At 43.4% G+C, this 23,511-nt stretch overlaps 1 protein-coding gene across 1 annotated transcript in view; it reads right to left on the bottom strand.

Moving 5' to 3' along the window:
- Positions 1–23,511, bottom strand: part of ADAMTS18 (ADAM metallopeptidase with thrombospondin type 1 motif 18) — a 168,920-nt gene that overhangs the window by 67,385 nt on the left and 78,024 nt on the right. Inside the window, exons 4-9 of the mRNA XM_063945394.1 lie at positions 23,128–23,356; positions 19,360–19,550; positions 17,460–17,543; positions 13,266–13,425; positions 9,590–9,695; positions 7,011–7,148 (exon numbers count right to left, since the gene is read on the bottom strand). Of these exons, the coding sequence (XP_063801464.1) occupies positions 7,011–7,148; positions 9,590–9,695; positions 13,266–13,425; positions 17,460–17,543; positions 19,360–19,550; positions 23,128–23,356 (908 nt within the window). The remainder of the gene's footprint in view (positions 1–7,010; positions 7,149–9,589; positions 9,696–13,265; positions 13,426–17,459; positions 17,544–19,359; positions 19,551–23,127; positions 23,357–23,511) is intronic.

Below are 23,511 nucleotides of genomic sequence, written 5' to 3'. Positions count from 1 at the left end.
AAGACCTGCTGGTGACAAAATTGTCAAGTCAAGCGGAACGCGACCTGTCAACATCTCCTCCTTCACATTCTCCCGCAACTGGGGGTGCGAGGAAAAGGCTCAGAATTCCGAGCCCACCCGCTGGCGGTGATGCAGGGCAGTCTGGAGCGACTGCTGATGCTGACATCTGGTCCGGACTGAAGGACCTGACAACGATTACGGACATGTCGTCTACTGTCACTGCATATGATTCTCTCAACATTGATAGAATGGTGGAGGATTATATGAGTGACCGCATCCAAGTAGGCACGTCACACAGTCCGTACTTATACTGGCAGGAAAAAGAGGCAATTTGGAGGCCCTTGCACAAACTGGCTTTATTCTACCTAAGTTGCCCTCCCACAAGTGTGTACTCCGAAAGAGTGTTTAGTGCCGCCGCTCACCTTGTCAGCAATCGGCGTACGAGGTTACATCCAGAAAATGTGGAGAAGATGATGTTCATTAAAATGAATTATAATCAATTCCTCCGCGGAGACATTGACCAGCAGCAATTGCCTCCACAAAGTACACAGGGAGCTGAGATGGTGGATTCCAGTGGGGACGAATTGATAATCTGTGAGGAGGGGGATGTACACGGTGATATATCGGAGGGTGATGATGAGGTGGACATCTTGCCTCTGTAGAGCCAGTTTGTGCAAGGAGAGATTAATTGCTTCTTTTTTGGGGGGGGTCCAAACCAACCCGTCATATCAGTCACAGTCGTGTGGCAGACCCTGTCACTGAAATGATGGGTTGGTTAAAGTGTGCATGTCCTGTTTTGTTTATACAACATAAGGGTGGGTGGGAGGGCCCAAGGACAATTCCATCTTGCACCTCTTTTTTCTTTTCTTTTTCTTTGCATCATGTGCTGATTGGGGAGGGTTTTTTGGAAGGGACATCCTGCGTGACACTGCAGTGCCACTCCTAAATGGGCCCGGTGTTTGTGTCGGCCACTAGGGTCGCTAATCTTACTCACACAGTCAGCTACCTCATTGCGCCTCTTTTTTTCTTTGCGTCATGTGCTGTTTGGGGAGGGTTTTTTGGAAGGGACATCCTGCGTGACACTGCAGTGCCACTCCTAGATGGGCCCGGTGTTTGTGTCGGCCACTAGGGTCGCTAATCTTACTCACACAGCTACCTCATTGCGCCTCTTTTTTTCTTTGCGTCATGTGCTGTTTGGGGAGGGTTTTTTGGAAGGGACATCCTGCGTGACACTGCAGTGCCACTCCTAGATGGGCCCGGTGTTTGTGTCGGCCACTAGGGTCGCTAATCTTACTCACACAGCTACCTCATTGCGCCTCTTTTTTTCTTTGCGTCATGTGCTGTTTGGGGAGGGTTTTTTGGAAGGGCCATCCTGCGTGACACTGCAGTGCCACTCCTAGATGGGCCCGGTGTTTGTGTCGGCCACTAGGGTCGCTAATCTTACTCACACAGCTACCTCATTGCGCCTCTTTTTTTCTTTGCGTCATGTGCTGTTTGGGGAGGGTTTTTTGGAAGGGACATCCTGCGTGACACTGCAGTGCCACTCCTAGATGGGCCCGGTGTTTGTGTCGGCCACTAGGGTCGCTTATCTTACTCACACAGCGACCTCGGTGCAAATTTTAGGACTAAAAATAATATTGTGAGGTGTGAGGTATTCAGAATAGACTGAAAATGAGTGTAAATTATGGTTTTTGAGGTTAATAATACTTTGGGATCAAAATGACCCCCAAATTCTATGATTTAAGCTGTTTTTTAGTGTTTTTTGAAAAAAACACCCGAATCCAAAACACACCCGAATCCGACTAAAAAAATTCGGTGAGGTTTTGCCAAAACGCGGTCGAACCCAAAACACGGCCGCGGAACCGAACCCAAAACCAAAACACAAAACCCGAAAAATTTCAGGCGCTCATCTCTAGTAAATATCCACTTACACTTTTAGCAAAGAAAGCACCTAATTCAGAGTGAAATGTAACTGTGATTTTCTGGCCTTAAGTTTCATGTTATCATAATGCGCATGTTATAGGCAAACGCAGGAGAGAGGAGGGGGGGTTCTGGTTGCCCAGAAACCCCCCTCCCCTTGGTAAGTGGCAAATTATTACAACAATAGCAATGGTATATACAGGGATTTCGAATTTTGGATAAGGGATACTCAACCTGTAATACGATTACTAGAGCCGCCGCCACATCATGCAGAGCTGCTGCACATGCCCAGTAGCAGCTTTTTCTACGAAGTTTGCTGTGTGTGTATGGTTCTGAGCCCTCATTAAGTGCACTGGACCAAAGAGTAGTTACCAGAAAGAAGAGACAGGAGCCTTACCATGAGGCGGGAGAATGTGTGCTTACAAAGTGCAGTATTAGCTTCATAATGTTTGTGCCTTTATTATAGTATGTTTAACCTTTTCCTGACCACTTATATTGTTTATATAATTTAAATATGTTTATTACACCCTACGTAATAGATCAGCTATAATGTTCCTCAGAGCAGGATATTTGTAGATTGCATTTGGAAACGCCCCCTTCCCCCTAGAAATCCTGCATTTCTCACTGCATGTAGGAATTCTCACAGTTACATAGTTACATAGTCAGTGAGGTTGAAAGGAGGCAAAATGCCCATCGGGTTCAACCTGTATTCTGCGTTAATCTGTTCATATTATACTGTGCATGCCGAAGTAATGGTTTAGTACCGATTTAAAGCAATGATTCCAACCACTCCCCGAATATTAATGTCAATATGCTAAATGCTAAAGCCCGTGATACGTTTTCCTGTTAGAAATTTGTCCAATCCATTTTTAAATGCAATTACAGAGTCTACCATTACTGCCTTCTCCGGCAGTGAGTTCCAAATCTTTATTCCCCTTACGGAGAAGAACCCTTTCCTACGTTGTGTACGGAATTTTCTTTCTTCTAGCCTCAGTGAGTGCCCATGTGTCTTATACAGAGTTCTTTTAATAAACAAATCCGCTGCTCACTCCTTGTAATGACCCTTTACATATTTGAAGATATTAATAATGTCTCCTCTTAGTCTCCTCTTTTCTAGTGAATACATGTTTAATTTAGTAAGCTTCTTCTCATATTCCAGTGTCTCTAACCCTTTAATCAATTTAGTAGCTCGTCTTTGAACTCTTTCTAGTTCCCCGATATTCTTTTGTAATATGGGGCCCAGAACTGAACGCAATATTCCAGGTGTGGGCGTACCAATGATTTGTACAGTGGCAGGATTACATCCTCGTCCCTTGTCTCAATACCCCGTTTAATGCACGCAAGCACTTTACTTGCCTGCTTTGCTGCAGTTTGGCATTGTGTACTGTTACTAAGCCTATGGTCTATGAGCACCCCCAAATCTTTTTCCACCATAGTTACCCCTAGATTTTCTCCATCTAGAGTAGGGGTGGGCAACATGCGGCCCGCGGGCCGGATGCGGCCTGCAAACCGATTCTGCCTGGCGCGCTGTCCCATACCACTGTGCAATGACAAGCGGCCCGGCTGAGCCGCTTGTCATTGCACTACGAAACTCCGAGATGCGGCGCCACTGAGGAAATACCCGGTCACGCCATAGGGTCTGCTGACCGGGATTTCCTCTGTGACATCAGGTGCTGGGCGGCATAGGGGGCGGAGCCACGGCAGGAGCGTGCAGAGGGCAGCGGGTAGCAGCAGTGGCTCTGCGCAGCGGGCAGCGGATCTGGCAGAAGGCAGTGGATAATCTGGGCATCAGATCTGCCACTGTGAAAAAAATACATCAAAGGTAAAGCTGCCATATGGGTCGGGGGGGGGGGGGGAGAAGAGGGGGGTAGAGACTGCTGTATAGGTTCAGGGGAAGGGGGTAGAGACTGCTGTATAGGTTCAGGGGAGGGGGGTAGAGACTGCTTTATAGGTTTAAGGGGAGGGAGGTAGAGACTGCTGCATAGGTTCAGGGGAGGGGGGGTAGAGACTGCTGTATAGGTTCAGGGGAGGGGGGGAAGGGGGGTAGTGACTGCTATATGGGTTCAGGGGTGGGGGAAGGGGGGTAGAGACTGCTATATGGGTTTAAGGGAGAGGGGAGGTTTGAGACTGCTATGTGGGTTCAGGGAAGAGGAGGAGAGGGGGGGAGGGGGGGAGCTAGTAACCAGCTGTGAATATGATTGATAACAGCATTACACAGGATGCTGTTTGTTTTCAGTAGTTTTTTTTTTTTTATTAGTGGATGTGTTTTTTAGACATTTGTATTTTGCCTGTAAAAAACTACGTATGCGGTGTAATGTATATTGTGTGTGTGTGTTATTATAGTTTTATATATATAGAGAGAGAGAGAGAGTCGGGGGATAAGGGTACCGGCGACTTGTGTTGTTTAAAATACAATCACTAAAACTTAAAATTTATGAGCCAAAAAATATATAATAATACAAACAAGTTTTTAATAACACATAAAAGTGGAATAAAACATAAAAAGTTTTTTAAACACTTGTAAAATCATAAAGGTATTTGTAAAAGGTAAGGAGTTCTGACTTAACTTAAAATAGGCAAGGGGGTCAATGCAGGGAACCCAACTTTGAAGAAGTCTGGTGTGACAAAACGCGTTGGATTCACTGCATTGACCCCCTGCAATGCTGCAACTGCATTTAGCACATATGAAGAATACTTCATACTCAGTTGGGAAAGGAAAAGCATACAAATATATTTTTAAGTGTTGTGCAGTAATTACAAAGATAAAATGTTATATTTGCATCTGATTTACATTACAGATGCTCCAAGCCACTTGGGTAGTTCTTATTGCCTCTATCCGGCCATTAACTGTCTGTTTATTGTAGTTTTTACCATTTTCAGTATTCATAATGAGACCATGCCTCCATCCACACAGTGCTGCACTGTGTGTCACCCACCCAAGTGACGCCACTGCCTATAATATAGGCAAAGCCATATGAAATTCAATTATTGATTTCAATACACAACACGTGATGATATGCATGCATCGTTCCTTTACAAAGCATAAGAGGACAAAGTTACTGCAAAAGAAAAAAGCATTCTGCTGAATGTCCCCAACTGAGATGTAAAACTTGACATTGGCTTGACACAGACTGTTTCAGCCTTTTTAGGTGAAGAACAGGCTGTGTTACCTTACCATTCCATTAACCTGAGCAAATTGAGGCCTCCTCATGTGTGAACTGCAGCATCAGATAAACTACATAGTTTGGCTGCCGATTTCATGTAAAGCAGAGACTCCCAACAGGAGGTGGTTGTTAGATAGACAGTTATAAGGTCGACCGTCAATAGGTCGACACTATAGGGTCGACAGTCAAAAGGTCAACCGGGTCAAAAGATCGACAGTCAAAATGTCAACATGGTCAAAAGATTGACACAAAAAAGGTTGACATGTTTCTAATGTTTTTTTTTATGTTTTTACAACTTTTGCTGCATTTACTATCCATGTCACAAACTATTACATTTAGTACCAAGCCCAAATTGTCTAAGGGTGACGAGCGAATCTGGCCCGCGATGGGATGCATTTCAACAAATTTGGGTGAAATACATTTAAAAACACAAACGAACACCAAAAACTTTTTTGTGTCAACCTTTTGACCTTGACCTTTTGACAATTGACTTTTGACCATGTCAACTTTTTTACTATCATCCCTATGGTGTTGACCTAATGACTGTAGACCTTTATAATGTCTATCATCTGTATCACACCCCTCCCAACAGGTAACCCCGACCTACACGCTGTATAAGGGGGAAGGAATACAGTCCAAAGGGGAACAATAGCTTTAACGGAAACCAAATGCAGGAGGGAAGATTAGTTGGTGAGCTTGCATTTTGGATTGTGTGGGTTTGAGCAGTGAGCAGGACTTGGAGCAGTGAAACAAATATCACGTTTTTTTTTTAGCTGTAGTATATTAACTTTCTTTTACTTTTTTATTATAATAATATTTTATGAAAATGTACTTCATTATTTTCTGTACTATATTATGCTATGTATCTGTTAAGCGCCTTGAGTCCTATTGGAGAAAGAGCGCTATATAAATAAAATTATTATTATTATTATTATTATTATTATTATTATTGTAAATTTGGTTCACCTAAAATAAATGATTTCTACTTGGAACTCGTTATCATTTTTGAATGGATGCACTGTATATGTTACAAAAGTTTACTAACATTTGGTACATTTGGTGTGTTTAGGAAAAACAAGTAACATTCTTGCCTGCCAGTAACAAAATATAACAGAAATAATAAAAACATTGTTACACTACAGTACAAAGCTACTCCCGTATAACACCAACCACATTAATCTCACCTCTGAATAAGGCACAGGTCTTTATGTGCAATCATTGCCCCCTGTAGTCTTTTATCTCTGTTACTTTCTATATATTTTAGAGCAATGTTTAATTATACAGTATCGTCACTAAGAAAATGATATTTCATTAAAAAAAAAATAACAGCTGGTAAGAACGTAGATTTAGTGGAGTAATCGTAGGCTGAAGGAAGGGAGAAAGGATGCCGGACAATAATTGTAGAAAGTGTAACATTCAGAGCTGTGATTTACAGCAATACAAGATGCAATGTGTTACTTAGGGCTGGAACTTTGAATTAAAATAAAATAAATGGTAGTATGGGTCAGGGGAATTCTCCAAGATCATGCCAACATTCTCTTATGAAGGTACAGAATCCAGTCATTCACAATGTTTCAACATGTACAGAGAGTCGCTAACAGGAAACAGAAGGAGAAGAGAAGGTATTGGTTAACAGCAACACCTGGAGAATGAAACAAAAGGTCAATTTTGGAAATGCTCGGGCATTGGAAAACAAGAGGAACATCTGTTCTGCTCTTCTTCAGGGTAAACGTAACATTGGCTTGGAAGCAACTTTGACAGAAGCGACAGATATACCTAATAAAGCTGCCAGTAAAAATCCTAGAAGGATTCTTGGAAGTATTATTACATGTAAAACAGTGAAACACAAGACACTAATTAAAATATAGAAATTCACAGTGTACGTTAGGTCATTCAACATCTCAGCAGATGGTTGCTAATCCTCACCTGAGGAACTCCTTCAGATACTGCCTACTACACGCCGACCAGGAAAATACGCCATTGTTTCCAGACAGGGTAGGAGACATAATGTTACCCTCAGCTTTCCTGCAAGGGTTCCCTTCTCCATCATGAACCATACCAAAACTGTGATAAAGAACAAGGAGCTGAGGTTTAGTATATGCACTTACTCTATAAAAGCCATAATAGGGACACAGATATCTGCTAATATTGATCAAACATGCACTAAAACCTTAATAGCCAATCAGCAATTAGTTTGCATCTGTCTGATATACTCTTCAGACCATGATAGCAAATGTCTGATTGGATGCCCTGCTTTTAGTGTTGTTAATAAACATCCCTCATTCTACATATTTACAGCTTAGAAAAAGTGGCAAAAGTAATTTATTTCAATGACTAAGCTACAGGATAGCACTGCAGCAGCTACATGATTAATGAGTTATGCTGCATACGCTGGCCGATATATCAGCCGTTTAACTGTACAACAGATATATCGTGAGCGCATCGGCAGGACTGTACACTGATATATATATGAACAACATCATTCACACACATATCGCGTCGGCCCTGCAGCACAGCTGATAACCGATATATCTGCAGATACAGTATATAAGCACATTGTGCTGTCTATATGGAGATGCAGACTGCCTGTACACCTGCTGCAGAGGCCGACGGTGACTGTCAACACAACTGGGTGGGCACATGTACTGTAAATGTGCACAGCACATCGGGACGATGATCAGTAAGTGTGTATGCACTTACCGATAATCAGATAGGTCGGCAGACCTAATGGACAGCCTTGTGTGTACCAAGCTTCACAGTAAGTTACCTAAATGTAACTATCATGGGGTGTGGTATGTTAGGTAGATTAGACTTAGTTCGATAATGTTAAGGTCCACCACTATTGGTCGACAGTAAGTAGGCCGACATGGTTTCAAGGTCGACAGGGACTCTAGGTTGGTATGTAGTAGGTCGACAAGAGAAAAGGTCGACATGAGTTGTTTTTTTGTGTCATTTTCGCCGTACAATGACCTGGAATCCCAATTAGTGCACCATATCCCCTCGCATGGATCGCTTTGCTAGCCATGCTTCAGGCAAGGTGCCTTGCTCCACTGCCACTACGTTGGGCACAGGTTACCATTTCCAATTGTAATCTACGTGGATTGCAAAGTATGAAAAAGTTAAAAATTTGGAAAAACTCATGTCGACATTTTGTTATGTCGATCTAGAACATGTCGACCTAGGGTCCCTGTCGACCTAGAAACCAGGTCGACCTACTTACTGTCGACCAATAGTTGTCGACCTAGCCACTGTCGACCTACTTACTGTGTTTACAAAAAACTGCATTTTTTTAAAAATCATTTCTTTGGTATAGAAATATATAGGAATAAAATGAGCAATGTAGAAAATAACTGGAAGTATGAGGTCCACAAATCTGCTAATGACAGCGGTGGTGGGCCCAGGTCACCCAGCATATAAAAGGGGCCTGGTGCTCTGCTAGCCAATGGCTGGCCCCTCCCCTGGAAACAGCAACCAATGCACTGTGATGACTTATTCCTCTCTCCATCCCTTCCTTTAACTCCCCTGTGGAGATGCAGTTATGTGACCGTCGGTCGGGAGACGCAAGGATCCCGAACCCTGAATATCCCACCGGTCGGCATGCCGACCAACAGGGACTATTCCCACTCCCGCAAGGGGCTTAGTTGCGCTCCTTCCCCCCCAGATACTACCTGCAAATCTTGCGTGTGTATCAAGGGGGCAGGACTAAACGACAAGAATCACATCATTTTAGACCTGCTTCTTCTACACGTACCTGCAAAATACTTGCCTACTTGACCCTCTCCATGAGGAGAAAATGCTCTGTTCCTGGACTTTCCTGGTAATGTATGATTGCCATCACCTGTGGTGAAACACCTTTCTTATCAATTAACTAGCTCACCACAGGTGATGGCAATCATACATTACCAGTAAAGTCCAGGAACAGAGCATTTTCTCCCTCATGGAGAGGGTCAGGTAGGCAAGTATGACCTGCAATGAGGGGGCGGAGTCTAATGAGACCAGCCTCACCCCACAAAGTGGTTGCTGCAGCTTCTCCCGGCTTTTCCGGGAGACTAGATGCCAAAAGTAGTCAAGTATGGGTTGTATTAATGCTGTGTAGTACACAATACTGTGCATTAGATACTGTATATTATTTTGCATCACCCTGTTCCTTCCTATGACATACAATAATGTACAGGTATATTAAAACTTCTTTAGTTTCTTAGAGATATATTGACCTTGTGTCCACAAAGTCACATACCCTGAGGTCTGATGTTTTGGAGGTGTCACGTGTATCACGCTCCCGTTCTTATCACACTAGGGGCTGTACCAGTGCTCCGGCAGCTGCTGTGCAGCCCCAAAACAGCAGCTCTGCTATTTTGGAGTCATCCCTCTGGATGGTGTCACCTAGTGCGGCCTGCACCCCCCCTCCCCCCACCTAGTGACGCCACTGATTAACAGAAATTAACAATTCATCTGGCCTTTCCTCAGGTAAAGGGAGAGCCAGGTATCTTATTGATAAAACTTACTTGTGACCAGACTCGTGAGCAATAGTGAAAGCCAGGCCCAATCCCGTGTCTTCATTAATTGTACAGCTTCGATGCTTGCTGCACATACCATTAATTGGTGCAAAGCCTAAAATAGAACATGCATAAGGTTGGTCAATTGCTGAAATAATGTCCAATCTATAATGCCGGTTACATGCTGGCATTAATGAAATGCTTTCACTTCTAACACCCACAAAAGCATGAACATGGTAATTGGAATGTAGCTATCTGTTCCAGTGACCCTATATCTAACTGCTGTGTTCACCTGCAGTCTGGGGAAGCGGCTGTGCGCCATTTTTTTTTGTTATGTCATTACATGCTCTATTCACTTATATATAGTACATCAATGTGACCACAAAAATATCAGAGGACTTGGGGGGTGATTCAGACCTGATCGTAGGGCTCCGATCAGGCACACTGGCATGCGGTGGGACGCCCAGCACAGGGCTAGTCCGCCCCACATGTCAACCACCCCCTGCAGAAGTACAAAAGCTTCACACAGCAGCAATGCTTTTGCACTTCAGGAGCAGGTCCTGGACAGCGTTGCTTTTGTGTGCTGGCCGGGAGCTGCTCATCGCTGCCCGGGTCACAGTGGCTGCTTGTGATGTCATGCAGCCGCTGCGGCCCATCCCCCACACGGTTTGGCCATGCCTGCGTTGTCTGGACTGCACCCACAAAATGGCGGACAAACGTCGCCGTGCCGCCCCCACTCGCCCAGTGACCGCCTCTGCCTGTCAATCAGGCGATCGCTAAGCAATGACAGCCATTGGCTGTCAGCCATGCGCCGGCGCACTGCGGCACCGGCGCATGCGCACTTCTGACCTGATTGCTGCGATGAACAGTAGTGTGCGGTCAGGTCAGAATGACCCCCTGAGTTCTACTGACATCCCCACCCACGAAGACAGGTGTAAGCACTGGTTACACACGTCAAATCGAACACAATTGCATGTGTCACTGGAGTTTCATAATGCAAGTGGATAACCAGCATAAAAATAATCAGCATTAATAAGAACAGTAATTAGAACAGCAATGTTTAGTATATACACATAAAACAACAAATACACCAATATATCATTTCCACTCATCTTACAAATTAAATTGTATTAATACTTCTATACAACATACTCAACAAACCATTATTATTTTGGATAAAACAATATAATTGGTAAAGGCCAAGTCGCCACATAAATATATAAACCTAAAAGAATATAAAACCAATATAACTGCTGAAATCCTTGAACAGGACTGCTCGGGGCTCTGTGCTGTTTCATATGCAATACTTCCAATACATTGTTCTACGCATTTCAGTTGCATCTCCTCTTGCGCAGAGTGAGCATAACTGGGCGATAACATGTAGGTTTAGTGAGGGCGTGTCTAAGACATGAAGGTGGAATTTGGGGTTATGCTGAATTGTGAGTAGGCAGGGTTCTGTCTGATTTCAGACAGATCTCCTGCACCAAGGATCTGTTTAACTAACCAGGTGCAGTAAGGCAGTATAGATACATTTAAGTGATTATCCAAATTTAGTCCAAGCCCTCATCGGGGAAGGAATGGTGGCGGGCAGTTGTTGAGCAACTTTCATAATGGATAGGAAGGTAGTTGTATAGCAACTTTCATGATGGATACAAGGGTAGTTGTATAGCACCTTTCATGATGGATATTAGGGTAGTTGTATACCACCTTTCATGATGGATAGGAGAGTAGTTATATACCACTTTTCATGATGATTAGTAGGGTAGTTATATGTCACTTTTCATGATATATAGGAGGAGAGTAGTTGTATAGCACCTTTCATGGTGGATAGTAGGGTAGTTGTATGTCACCTTTCATGGTGGATAGGAGAGTAGTTATATACCACTTTTCATGATGATTAGTAGGGTAGTTATATGTCACTTTTCATGATATATAGGAGGAGAGTAGTTGTATAGCACCTTTCATGGTTGATAGTAGGGTAGTTGTATGTCACCTTTCATGGTGGATAGGAGGGTAGTTGTATGTCACCTTTCATGGTGGATAGGAGGGTAGTTGTATGTCACCTTTAATGGTGGATAGTAGGATAGTTGTATACCAACTTTCATGATGGATAGGAGGGTAGTTGTATACCAACTTTCATGATGGATAGGAAGGTAGTTGTATACTGACTTTTATGGTGGATAGTAGGGTAGTTGTATGCTGACTTTCATGATGGATAGGAGGGTAGTTGTATACCAACTTTCATGATGGATAGGAAGGTAGTTGTATACTGACTTTCATGATGGATAGGAGGGTAGTTGTATACCAACTTTCATGATGGATAGGAAGGTAGTTGTATACTGACTTTCATGATGGATAGTAGGGTAGTTGTATACTGACTTTCGTAATTCCAACAGTGCTTCTATTAGGTAGGGCTGCAAATATACATTTGTCTGAGGCATTGACATACTGGGGCTGATGTTGAGTTTTCGCGCACCGCATGCGCTGGAACTGAGAGCCTGTAAGATTCCTATACATTTTAATTGCTTCTACACTTACAACTATAGAGAGTAAACTAGATTGTAGTGGTGTGTTCTCACCTTTGCTAAATTCAGAGAGAGTGTGTTGATGTAACTGCGGGCTATGCACGCCTTCACTTAAGTGTACATTCACCTGTTTCAAGATGTATTTTCACACCTAGAATAGGGTAAGTGCAAGTGCACACTGATGTTGATGACTACAAGCAAACTAAACACATATATTGGAGCCACCGCATTGGAAGCTGCATTAAGTTCTGCATACGGGCGAAAAATACCATGGCCCTCATTTCGAGTTGATCGCTCGCAAACTGCTTTTAGCAGCATTGCACACGCTAAGCCGCCGCCTACTGGGAGTGAATCTTAGCTTCTTAAAATTGCAAACGAAAGATTCTCAAAATTGCGATTACACACCTCTTAGCAGTTTCTGAGTAGCTCCAGACTTACTCGGCATCTGCGATCAGTTCAGTGCTTGTCGTTCCTGGTTTGACGTCACAAACACACCCAGCGTTCGCCCAGACACTCCCCCGTTTCTCCAGCCACTCCCGCGTTTTTCCCAGAAACGGTAGCGTTTTTCCGCACACACCCATAAAACGTCCAGTTTCCGCCCAGAAACACCCACTTCCTGTCAATCACATTACGATCACCAGAACGATGAAAAAGCCGTGAGTAAAAATCCTAACTGCATAGCAAATTTACTTGGCGCAGTCGCACTGCGGACATTGCGCATGTGCGTTAGCGATTGATCGCTCCGTTGCGGAAAAAAAAAAACAACGAGCGATCAACTCGCATGTACGCAGTTCAGGAGCAACATACGCCCAATTTCTGCCCAATATTGCATTGTACCCATTATCTATTGAACCGGCAAACATCCATACATGTTCTGCCAAAATATTGCCTTTTATTTTTGTCATTTGCAAGGGATTGTTGGCAACGTGCTCTGTTCCACACACTGCAACAGGAGAATTGTTTTAAATCTGGATAATTTTTTTCCCTTACATTCTTTTATTCTCTAATTTCACCTCTATCCATTCTTCCACATTAATGTTTTAAATTAAATAAAAGGCTCACTAAACGTTATGTAAACTGTAACTTTAAAACAATTGTTATATGAAAACAGTTACTATACATTGCACGTGAATCAATGTTGCCTGAGATCATAAATGCACCTAAAGTATCGCAAGGTTCATTTTTCCATGAACAAATATCTAATCCTGTCAGCAAGATGGCGTGATCGTGCCTTTTCCCATTCTTTCCCAAGAGAGCGGATTGCCACTGGCAGAAATTGTTTAAGGACTGATCTGCGTGGTGATTGATTGTAAGCCCAGCCTGCAAAACAAAGGGGGAAAGTGGTTAATTATACATGCAATTAAGAAAGAACAAAGAGGAGCATTTGCAATAGGAATAATTTTGGATACTTTTCTACACACTGTGGACTCCCGTCTATATACAATATGAGCATGACGGATTTGTAGGCAAAATTATCAAAAAGTAGAAACATGTTTTTGTTGGTGCACTAAATGACCCCCATATGTGTTTTATAAATATCTAGTTACGCACAATGGTTGGAACACTTTCCCAATCTAGATGTAGAGGGGTTACTACGTATGTTACATTTTTCAATAACTACGTTTCCAGCTGCCAAATACACAGAAATGTACCTGAGCATATTCCACAGATCCTACATTTCTCCCCACAGGGGTTTCTTGATAGGCCTACTAGCTGACTCTTCTTGTCCTAAATGTGGCCACCCCTCTGCCGACCTATATCATTGTTTCTGGGCTTGCCCGCTATTGAGAAGGTTCTGGCTAGCAGTATGGCGCTTTGCCTCTCAGCATTTAGTGAACTATACCCCCTTTACACCGGAGTGGGCCATATTTGGCATTATTCCCCCGGGCATTAGAGTTCCCAAACCAGTTAGGAAGTTGTTGTTAGCAATCTCTTCGGCAGCTAGGAAAGCTGTTCTGCAAATGTGGGTCCATAGCTCTGTCCCGACACTGGAAATGTTTAGAGACAAACTTTTTTTTATCTGCCATATGGATTGGCTGGAGGCCTCATTGCAAAAGGAATCTCGCACGGAATTTTTCTTCGAAACATGGGAGAGTTTTATTGATACACTTCCCGCTCATACTAAGGAGGCTATTAGTCAGTGTTTCCGTGACACACTTTGGTATGAAACCAGGGTTTTTCTCGGAGACCCTCCCATCGGACTCGATGGCGCCAGCTAGGGGCCCTGAAGTGTTCCCATCTCTCTGTAAGTACACGACATATTTATAGAGGATATTTGGTATTCTTAAATATTGTCCAAACCGCTTGTATATCGACTCCTATTTAAGCCACATATTGTATTTGGTGAATGACACGCTGTCTCCATCTGTCAAGCTGTTCTCATTTTAGATTGATATCTACAATGTCGTTACATTTAATGTCACGTTGTTCAAAGAAATGCCTCAATAAAGAAAGAAATGTTTAAAAAAAAAAAAAAATATCTAGTTACCAGGCAGACAAGAATATTCCTACATTTAATATGGTCGCTGCAGGGGAACTATTATTACTATGTCTACTGAAGCTTCTTTGATCCCTGTTTTACAAACAAAAATACGGAGAAAATCAAATTTTCTACACAGAATATAATATAACATCATGTTCTATTGAACATTTCTAGAAATCAATCTTAAGACAGCTGGCTGAGCTTGTTACAAAAAATTACTATCCACAATTATACAATAAAGATTGCAAGGGGCCAATTTATCACCATCCGCACCTGATGATGCGGATGACAGGTGATAATACCAGCCAAACTCGCAATGCAATAATTGAGTACATCGCATAGATGTATCAATTATTGCATGCAGGGACAGAGCTTGCCCCTGTGTTGCCTCTCCGCAGCATCATCAGGGTATTTTTCGTAAAAAATACCCAGATGTCCTGCTGTGCATGTGCCATCGCTAACGCCGCCGCTGGTGCCCCCTCATTGCGACTACCCCCACACCGCTAAAGAGCCCCCCTCTTTCCTGGATTTATACTTACCAGTCCCAGGAGCCGGTGACCGCTGCTCCAGGAGGCTGCCGGGCGCCGTCCCCTGCTTCTATGCTGTGACCCCCGGTGCTGTAAAGTGAGTTGCTGCATTGCAGCGTCACTTTAAAGCACAGGGGTCACAGCGCAGCACATGGAGGACCCGTTTCCCAGCGGCGCTCACCGGAGCACCGATCCCCGGCTCCTGGCACTGGTAAGTATGTTTTGGGGTATTTTTTACTTTTTTTGTTTTGTTTTTTTGTTTGTTTTTTTAAAGGTGACCAGCTTGTGTGTCCATCGGACATACAGAGCTGGTCACCGGAGCCCGGTCCCGCACAGCTTTCTCTGCCGAGGGGCATTATAAGTATGGGAAATGCAATGTGGGTTACTAAATGTAATGACAATTAAAGGGTTTGGAGCAGTTTTTCACGAAAACTGCTCCAAAAGCCCTTTAATACATTTAGTGATACTAAAATAATGTGAAAAGGGTGTGAAAACACCCTTTTACACATTATTTTAGTAAAAATAATGTTAATACATGTGCCCCTAAAGCCTTAATAAAACAACCTTACACAGTATCTGAAAGAGATGAATTTTGCTGTACAATAACTTGGAACTAAGCACAATTCTCCACAATATGTGTACAGAATACTGACATCTATCTAACAAGACAGATTGTACTGGAACTTTTGGGAGGAAATATAGTTCTACAAAACTGATTTCAAAAGATGCTTTTCTCGATTTTTAAGGCACAGTTGCCGCCCATTCGTGTAGTTTGAAAGAGCCGTTGTTCAACAATGCAGCAGGTAGTAATTCTAAAGGGTTCCCAGATTTCCCATTGGTCAAGCTATCCCTGTGTTCCGTAAATGATAATATAATTTATTCCTCCAAATCTGCCTAAAGACACACATACTGTAATAATGCCGGTCATGAATTGATGATAAAATTGCATTTTGATTAGCTCTAGACACAAATTGGTCATATATCTGGAGTGTCAAATTGCATCAATCCAATCAGATTACAATCTGGGAAGATTTCAGATTGACAACCACTCTACAAAAAATGCCTAAATGACTATGAAATGTCATGCATTACTGGTAAATATTTATGAAGAGATCTGGAGGAGAAATCTGGTCACCTGCTGTACAATAAGGGTAGCCTGTCAACTCTATGCTGTACCTGCCGACATTCCAGATTTTCCTAGACTTTCCTGATTAACTCATCAGTCATAGCTGGATGGCTGGGTCATTTGGGCAGATATGGGCATGGTTAAGGTGGATTGTGTATCTGGTTTATTTGTCCTGGATTATGCGATTGGTAATGGGGACAGGTATGCCGTTCCCATTTGGTGACATTAATGAGGCACAAATTCATAGAGGGATATTCAATTGTTGGCGAGAGTGTTTTAACTAATGGGCTTCTATCGGAGCCATTAAATTGTTGCTTCAATCCAGGGCTGCCATCAGAAATTGTGGGGCCCGGTACTGACAAAAGAGACAGGGCCTCTCTGCACTCCCAATAAAAGATTCTGCCACACCGCTCCACCCCTATGTGATGTCATACATTGTGATATTACATACAGGTGGAGTGTTGCGGACCTACAGGAATGGATGGCAGAGCTGATGCGCAGTTGAAGGCTTGTGTTAAGAAGTCCTCCCTGTGCATCAGCCCTCTATTGTTCAACAACCTGGTGCAGCTCTCCAGGTATTGGTGCTAGGAGCCAGGGGTGGGCCCCCCTCTCTGTAAGGGCGCAGGACACCAGTCCCCACAGTCCCCCCTGATGGCTGCCCTACTCCAATCAGACGCCCATTAGCAGCGGCAGTCACATCTCAGCTCACAGCCCCAGTGGCAGCTAACTGAAATGTGCGAGAAGCCGGCTGTTTGTATGGCCAAACTGGACTTTTTTTCCCCGTTAGTTTAGACAGGTTTTGCCGCTTTAGACGACTAAACCCTGTCTAACTGGGCACGACTAGCGCAATAATTAAAGGGCATCCAAAACAATGGAATAGCAACAATGGGCATCCTTTCATTATTGCATTAGGACAAACAATTGAATAGCCCCCATAATGTCCAAAGCGCAATATCAGCTGTGTGTTGGTGTGCACTGTGCCAGCCAGTATGTGGAAGTCTGCAGAAGCTGGTGGTACACATGTCATAATGCAATTCTACACAGTATTCCCATAGTAAAGCATGTTATGTATGTACAGTATACATGTATGTTACGTATCACGTTTGTATCTCCCCTTCATGTTGTTATTTGGTGATACATTGCAAACAATTCCTAGTAAACGCGAGTATACCTGGCCAATAAAGCTGATTCTGATAATGAGAAGAGCTTACAAACTTACTGGTTCCTCTTCCAAAAGCAAAAGACTCACAACAACGATATTTATGTCTGTTCCAATAGTCCCATCCTTGAAAAGACTGGACACCTAGAAGGACACAGTAAAGATGTTCATATTCACTAAAATTCATCTATAATAATGATAAACATCTAAGGGCCTAATTAAGATCTGATCGCAGCAGCAAATTTGTTAGCTAAAGGGCAAAACCATGTGCACTGCAGGTGGGGCAGATACTGTATAACATGTGCACAGAGAGTTAGATTTGGGTGGGTTATCTTGTTTCTGTGTAGGGTAAATACTGGCTGCTTTATTTTTACACTGCAAGTTAGATTTCAGTTTAAACACACCCCACCCAAATCTAACTCTCTCTGCACATGTTATATCTGCCCCCCCCCCCCCCCCCCTGCAGTGCACATGGGCCCTCATTCCGAGTTGATCGCTCGCTAGCTATTTTTTGCAGAGCAGCGATCAGCTAGTCGCCGCCTATGGGGGAGAGTATTTTCGCTTTGCAAGTGTGCAAACGCTTGTGCAGCCGAGCGGGACAAAACCTTTTTTGCCGTTTCTGAGTAGCTCTGGACTTACTCAGCCCTTGCGATCACTTCGGCCTGTCCAATCCCGGAATTGACGTCAGACACCCGCCCTGCAAACGCCTGGACACGCCTGCGTTTTCCCAAACACTCCCAGAAAACGGTCAGTAAACACCCTCTTCCTGTCAATCTCCTTGCGATCGGTTGTGCGAATGGATTCATCGCTAGAAGAATTGCACAGCAACAATGCTGTTTGTACCTGTACGACGCGCGTGTGCATTGCGGTGCATACGCATGCACAGTAGTAACCTGATCGCTGCGCTGCGAAAAACAGCAGCGAGCGATCAACTCGGAATGAGGGCCATGGTTTTGCCCATTAGCTAACAAATTTGCTGCTGCAATCAGATCAGAATTAGGCCCTAAGTTTCTTGATATAAAAAAAATAATTGCTAATAGAATTCACAAATATTTATGTAAATGTTCCCATATGTTCACAGTTTTTGAGATTTTTGAACTGTATTTATGCACGGCGCTGTGGACACTTTTTGGTGCCTTGTAAATAAAGGATCATTTATTTGCAGCACAAACTATTTTCTCTGCTACCAGGTAACCATGAATAATATGGCTGTTTTCTATTCAATGATACTTTAAAAACCTGAAAGCAATTATTCTGGCTTTCTTCTCCTGTGCTGTCAGGCTATCCGGTCTCTAGGTCGGCAAGACTGAGATCGACAGTGTCTAGGTCGACCACTATTGGTCGACAGTAACTAGGTCGACAGGGTTTCTAGGTCGACATGTTGTAGTATGACAGGTCAAAAGGTCAGCATGAGTTTTTCAAAAAAAAATTCTATTTTTGAACATTTTCATACTTTTACGATCCACATGGACTACGATTGGGAATGGTAACCTGTGCCGAGCGCAGCAGTAATGGAGCGAGGCACCTTGCCCAAAGCATGGCGAGCGATGTGAGCCATGCGCGGGGATGCAGTGAACTAATTGGGGTTCCCGGTCACTGTACAGCAAAAACGACACCAAATAAGATTAAAAAACTCATGTCGACCTTTTGACCTGTCGACCTAGATCATGTTGACCTAGAGACCCTGTCGACCTAGAATCCCTGTCGACCTAGTTACTGTTGACCAATAGTGGTCGATCTAGACACTGTCGACCTAAGTGTGGTCGACCTTCAATTCCACACCCGCTGCCAGTTGTTTCCTAATGCCAGCTGTTATTTCTGCTAAGGTGCACCATACTGGGTCGTATCTGCTGTGACCTATCCCAGCTCTATAATAAGACCCACGAAGAGCACAGCTTGTAAATAGAACTTTTAGCTAGTCTGTAAAATAAAGAGGAGACGGCTAATAATAATAACTCACCATGTTCATCACAGTCAGTATGTACGTGGTGACGCTTTCCTTGCCGTGTTTTTCCACCATTTTTTTATCTGCCACAACAAGGGTTTCAACGACCAAACTACCATCACTTTGGGACTTTGCTGCAGAACGCTTTGACCGTGCATATTCATTTTGTTTTAAATTGGGGTCCTTGCGGGGAAACCTAGGGAAATCTAAGAAAGAAAAAAATGACGGTTATAAAATTTGCCCTGACATGGTCACGTTTACTGGTCTAGTTTGGCAAATTGCCTTTTTAAATGAATTAAAGTTCCGATAATTTCCAGTGCTTTACAATTGGCAGTGGTGCCCAATATCTTTGGATGTGATTGGGTTTCCATCGCTGTCCCTCAGCTATATGCTAAGCTGCACTGGTCTCTGTGGCCACTCTCCTGTTTTGTTCCCATATGCATTTCCCCTACAAGTGCATCCTTGCTTGACCTATTGATGGATACTCTGGCGAAGGGCTGAATGACAGCATTGATAAAAAGGAGTTCCAGTTGTCCTGTGTCATAAGCCGAAACCATGTACTGTGGGAAAGTGGCAAGGCCCGGCCGCACCAGATGGCTTGTAAAAGACCTTTCTCCAATTCTTGAGGCTCCACTTTGAGAAGAACATGTTAAGCCCATAAGAAAGACACTGCCATAGGTTTAACCACCACTCATGTGCATTTTCTGTCCAGTCCAGAGGATCCTAATCCACTAAAACATATTTGCCAAAATGTATTAAGCTTTAACAAGAGATAAAGTGGAGATGGCTAAGGAGTGTTAATGTACCAGCCAATCAGCTCCTAACTGTCATTGTTCAAACACAGTCTATAACATGGCAGTTAGGAAGCTGATTGGCTGGTCATTTATCACTCTTTATCTGTCTCCACTTTATCTCTTGTTAAACCTTAATACATTTGGGCCATTATTCTTTATCATGTTGAGAGAGTCACATCTTTAGATGAGCTGAGCTACAAAATGCATTAACAATACAGGAAGTTGCAAATCTGCAACGTTCCAAGTATGGGAAGCAAAAGATGCAGCTACAAGTGGTCGGGCATACTGTAGCCATATTTGCCAACTCTCCTGGAACACCAACTTTAGGGTTGCTGGGTGGCTTACCCGACAGCGTTGACCAGTCCCCTGCATAGCGACGCTCCTGGAATAAAATGCAATGAATTGCAGCTTTGAATAGTAGATGGCGGGGTCACTATAATGCATTTAATGCATCTCACTCCTCGCCCATCAGACATGAATGCCCCACCCAGGACTCTCCCTACTCAAACATGTCGCCAAGTATGGACATAGCCCTGTCACTTGCCTACCCCACATCTGTTTTAATTTTCTTGATCAACAATTTGTGTAAAATATCACTGTGACTTCATTCATTCATTCTTTCATTGTGATGCCATGACCCTTAACATCGACATTCTACATGTAGCTGTTAATACTATTGTTCTTTCCCTCCATTTATTGGACCCTTGGAGTCACATGGCTTCATTTATAATTACTATAAATTAACACAGTGATTCATGGTAGTGGCAGACGTACATTTCTACCTAACTTAACTGGGAGCTACCCTATGTAGACGGTCAGCACTATTAAGACCAATAATATTTTCCTGAATACTGAAAACCTGCTTTACTCTGATTATTTTTTGGAAACATGGTTGATATACAGTAATGTATATTTTGGTAAAAATTGACCAAAGGAAGTACTGCGTACAGCACATTCAACACAGCTATTTGCACGCTGCTCGTATGCAACATATAGCACCGAGAGATACTTCACTGAGCCCCTGCAAGCATTAGCCCTGATATACTGTAACAGCCAACATCATACTATTCTGATGAAGCAGAAAGGCAAAACGCATGGAAATACTAATACCTTGCTGTTATTTCCTCACTACTTTACATTTTTACCATGCAATTAATAATTTTTTTCAGAATACAACTCTGTGGACCTACCTTATAATACCAACAATATCACCTAACTCACCTGATACCATCTATAAGAATATCAACTACATATTTCTAATTCATGAAATACCTGTGAGAACAACCCCTTTTTAGTACATTCCCTTTTCGAGGGGACCCTAGATCAGGGACGTGCGGTGAGTTAAATGGCTCAGGAGGCACCGGCTAGTACCAAAGGGCATTATACACTGGCGCAGCAGTAAAAACTCTTGGAAATTTGGTGAGTTTTGATCAGAGATATGCAGAGAAGGTAGGCAGGGGAGGCCATAGACTTTTTACTCCAGAGTTTTGAATCTAAAAATGATTAGAATGATACAAAGAAGACATTTCTAACATATTCTTTGTATTTTTCATATACTTTATACAGCAAAAACTCTGGCGCAGACATTAGTACAACAGGAAAGGCTCTGCCTCACCTGCCTCACCCCACCACACATCACTGCCCTAGATTCCCACTGTATTCTCATATTTACCATCATCCCAGTCTCTACTAGTGTAGTGGTGCGGATCACCCCTATTCAACATAGTGTTATATTGTGGTATAAGAGCTATATGGTGTCACTATGATGCTGTGTGCTGCTATACAAGGCTATACGGTGTCATTATGATGCTATGTGCATGGATATACGGTGTCACCAGAGCCTGAACTAGACTTTTTGGTGTCCTGTGCCAGAAAGAGAATTGCCCCCCCTCCCCGCCCCCCCCCCCTCCCCCCAAGAAATTTCCACCGCTAGTTTTCCAATAGGGACATATGGCACAACTGCTGCAGAAGCTTGGATCCCCCTGGAGAAGACACCACTTTGAAAGGTAAGTAATTATTAATTAAGTTAATTGGAAACGGCCAGAGCATAATGATTTTAGGAAGACTTGCAATGGGGGTGCGAGGAAAAAGACGCGGCGAACGTCCCATTTTCTCTCCTCTAATTGAATTGGGTTTTTTTAAATTTCCCACTCTTAACTGAATTCCCCCTTAGGGTTAGTTATGTGGTGGTGGACATTGTTGTAATACTGTTGGTCCACATATTTTATGATTGCTAGCCATCAGCACTGGTTTAGCCTGTCACATGGACCACAAATAATTTGATTTGGTCTCCTGTACCACCAATCCATGGCACCCCTGTAAATGAACCATGGCACCCAGTTTCTTGGAACCACTGCCTTACACTGTCACCCTTTGTTACTGCATATCTCCCAACATCGTTAGAATGAAACCCGGGACACCCTGGTGCGGCGAAGGGCCCAAAAGGGAGTGTGGCTTATGGAAAGGGGCGTGGCTTCGAGGGAGTACAGCGAACATGAGCCACGCCCCTGTATTTTGTCAATGTGGGGGCATGGCTAGCGCTCTATGAGCTGCTGGCATGCCCACAGTAACTCTGTCTCTCGTGAATAGACGCTGTGCGCATGCACACAGCCTCTATTCACCGCTGCTCTGCTAAGCAGGGCAGCGAGTGACAGGAGCCTCCCAGCTGCCTCCCCACCCTACCACGGGACACTGTTGCCCGCAGGCGGGATAGTCCCAAAAAAACGGGACAGTTGGGAGGTATGGTTACTGGTATGTGACAGATTACAGAGACACACTGGTGGGAATATTTACAAATTGACAGTTTTGTGTATAAAATACCTCCCAACTACTGCACTTGGCTGTAGCTTACAAAACAAAAGAGATACAATGAATGCAATAAATGAAAACAAGTGAAAAACTATTTGCAGTGCATTTCTTGTAATGGTCTGAATGGCAGACTTATAAACTGTACATGGATTATATTAATGACTAATTCTCTTCTGCTCACATTTCTTGTGTCTTCCACAAAAATGTTGTTTTTGTGCAGTGTTGTGTGACCGGTCTGCAGTGCTGGAAGGAGTCGGTCCACTGCGGGGGGCCACTTCACTCTCCGCTGACCGCTTATATAGTACATGTGGGTGATGTCCTTCCGGGGAGGTGAAATTGTGCTTCTCTGCAAGGTGCTGCGGCAATGGCGATATGAAAAACTCACTTGCGCGTGTCCTTAAGAAACCTGACTGAAAAAAAATATATTTTGTTAGCGTAGTTCCTTAAAGTGCACCAGCATACATCATTTCATTCAAATACAGGCCTGATTCAGAGCAGACTACAATGTTGTATGTATATACAGGCCTGATTCAGAGCAGACTACAGTGTTGTATGTATATACAGG

This window comes from Pseudophryne corroboree, chromosome 11 (assembly GCF_028390025.1).
Source record: "Pseudophryne corroboree isolate aPseCor3 chromosome 11, aPseCor3.hap2, whole genome shotgun sequence".
Classification (NCBI taxonomy): Eukaryota; Metazoa; Chordata; class Amphibia; order Anura; family Myobatrachidae; genus Pseudophryne; species Pseudophryne corroboree.
Note: the sequence above shows the minus strand (reverse complement) of the source record. Positions and strands in the feature narration are given on the sequence as shown.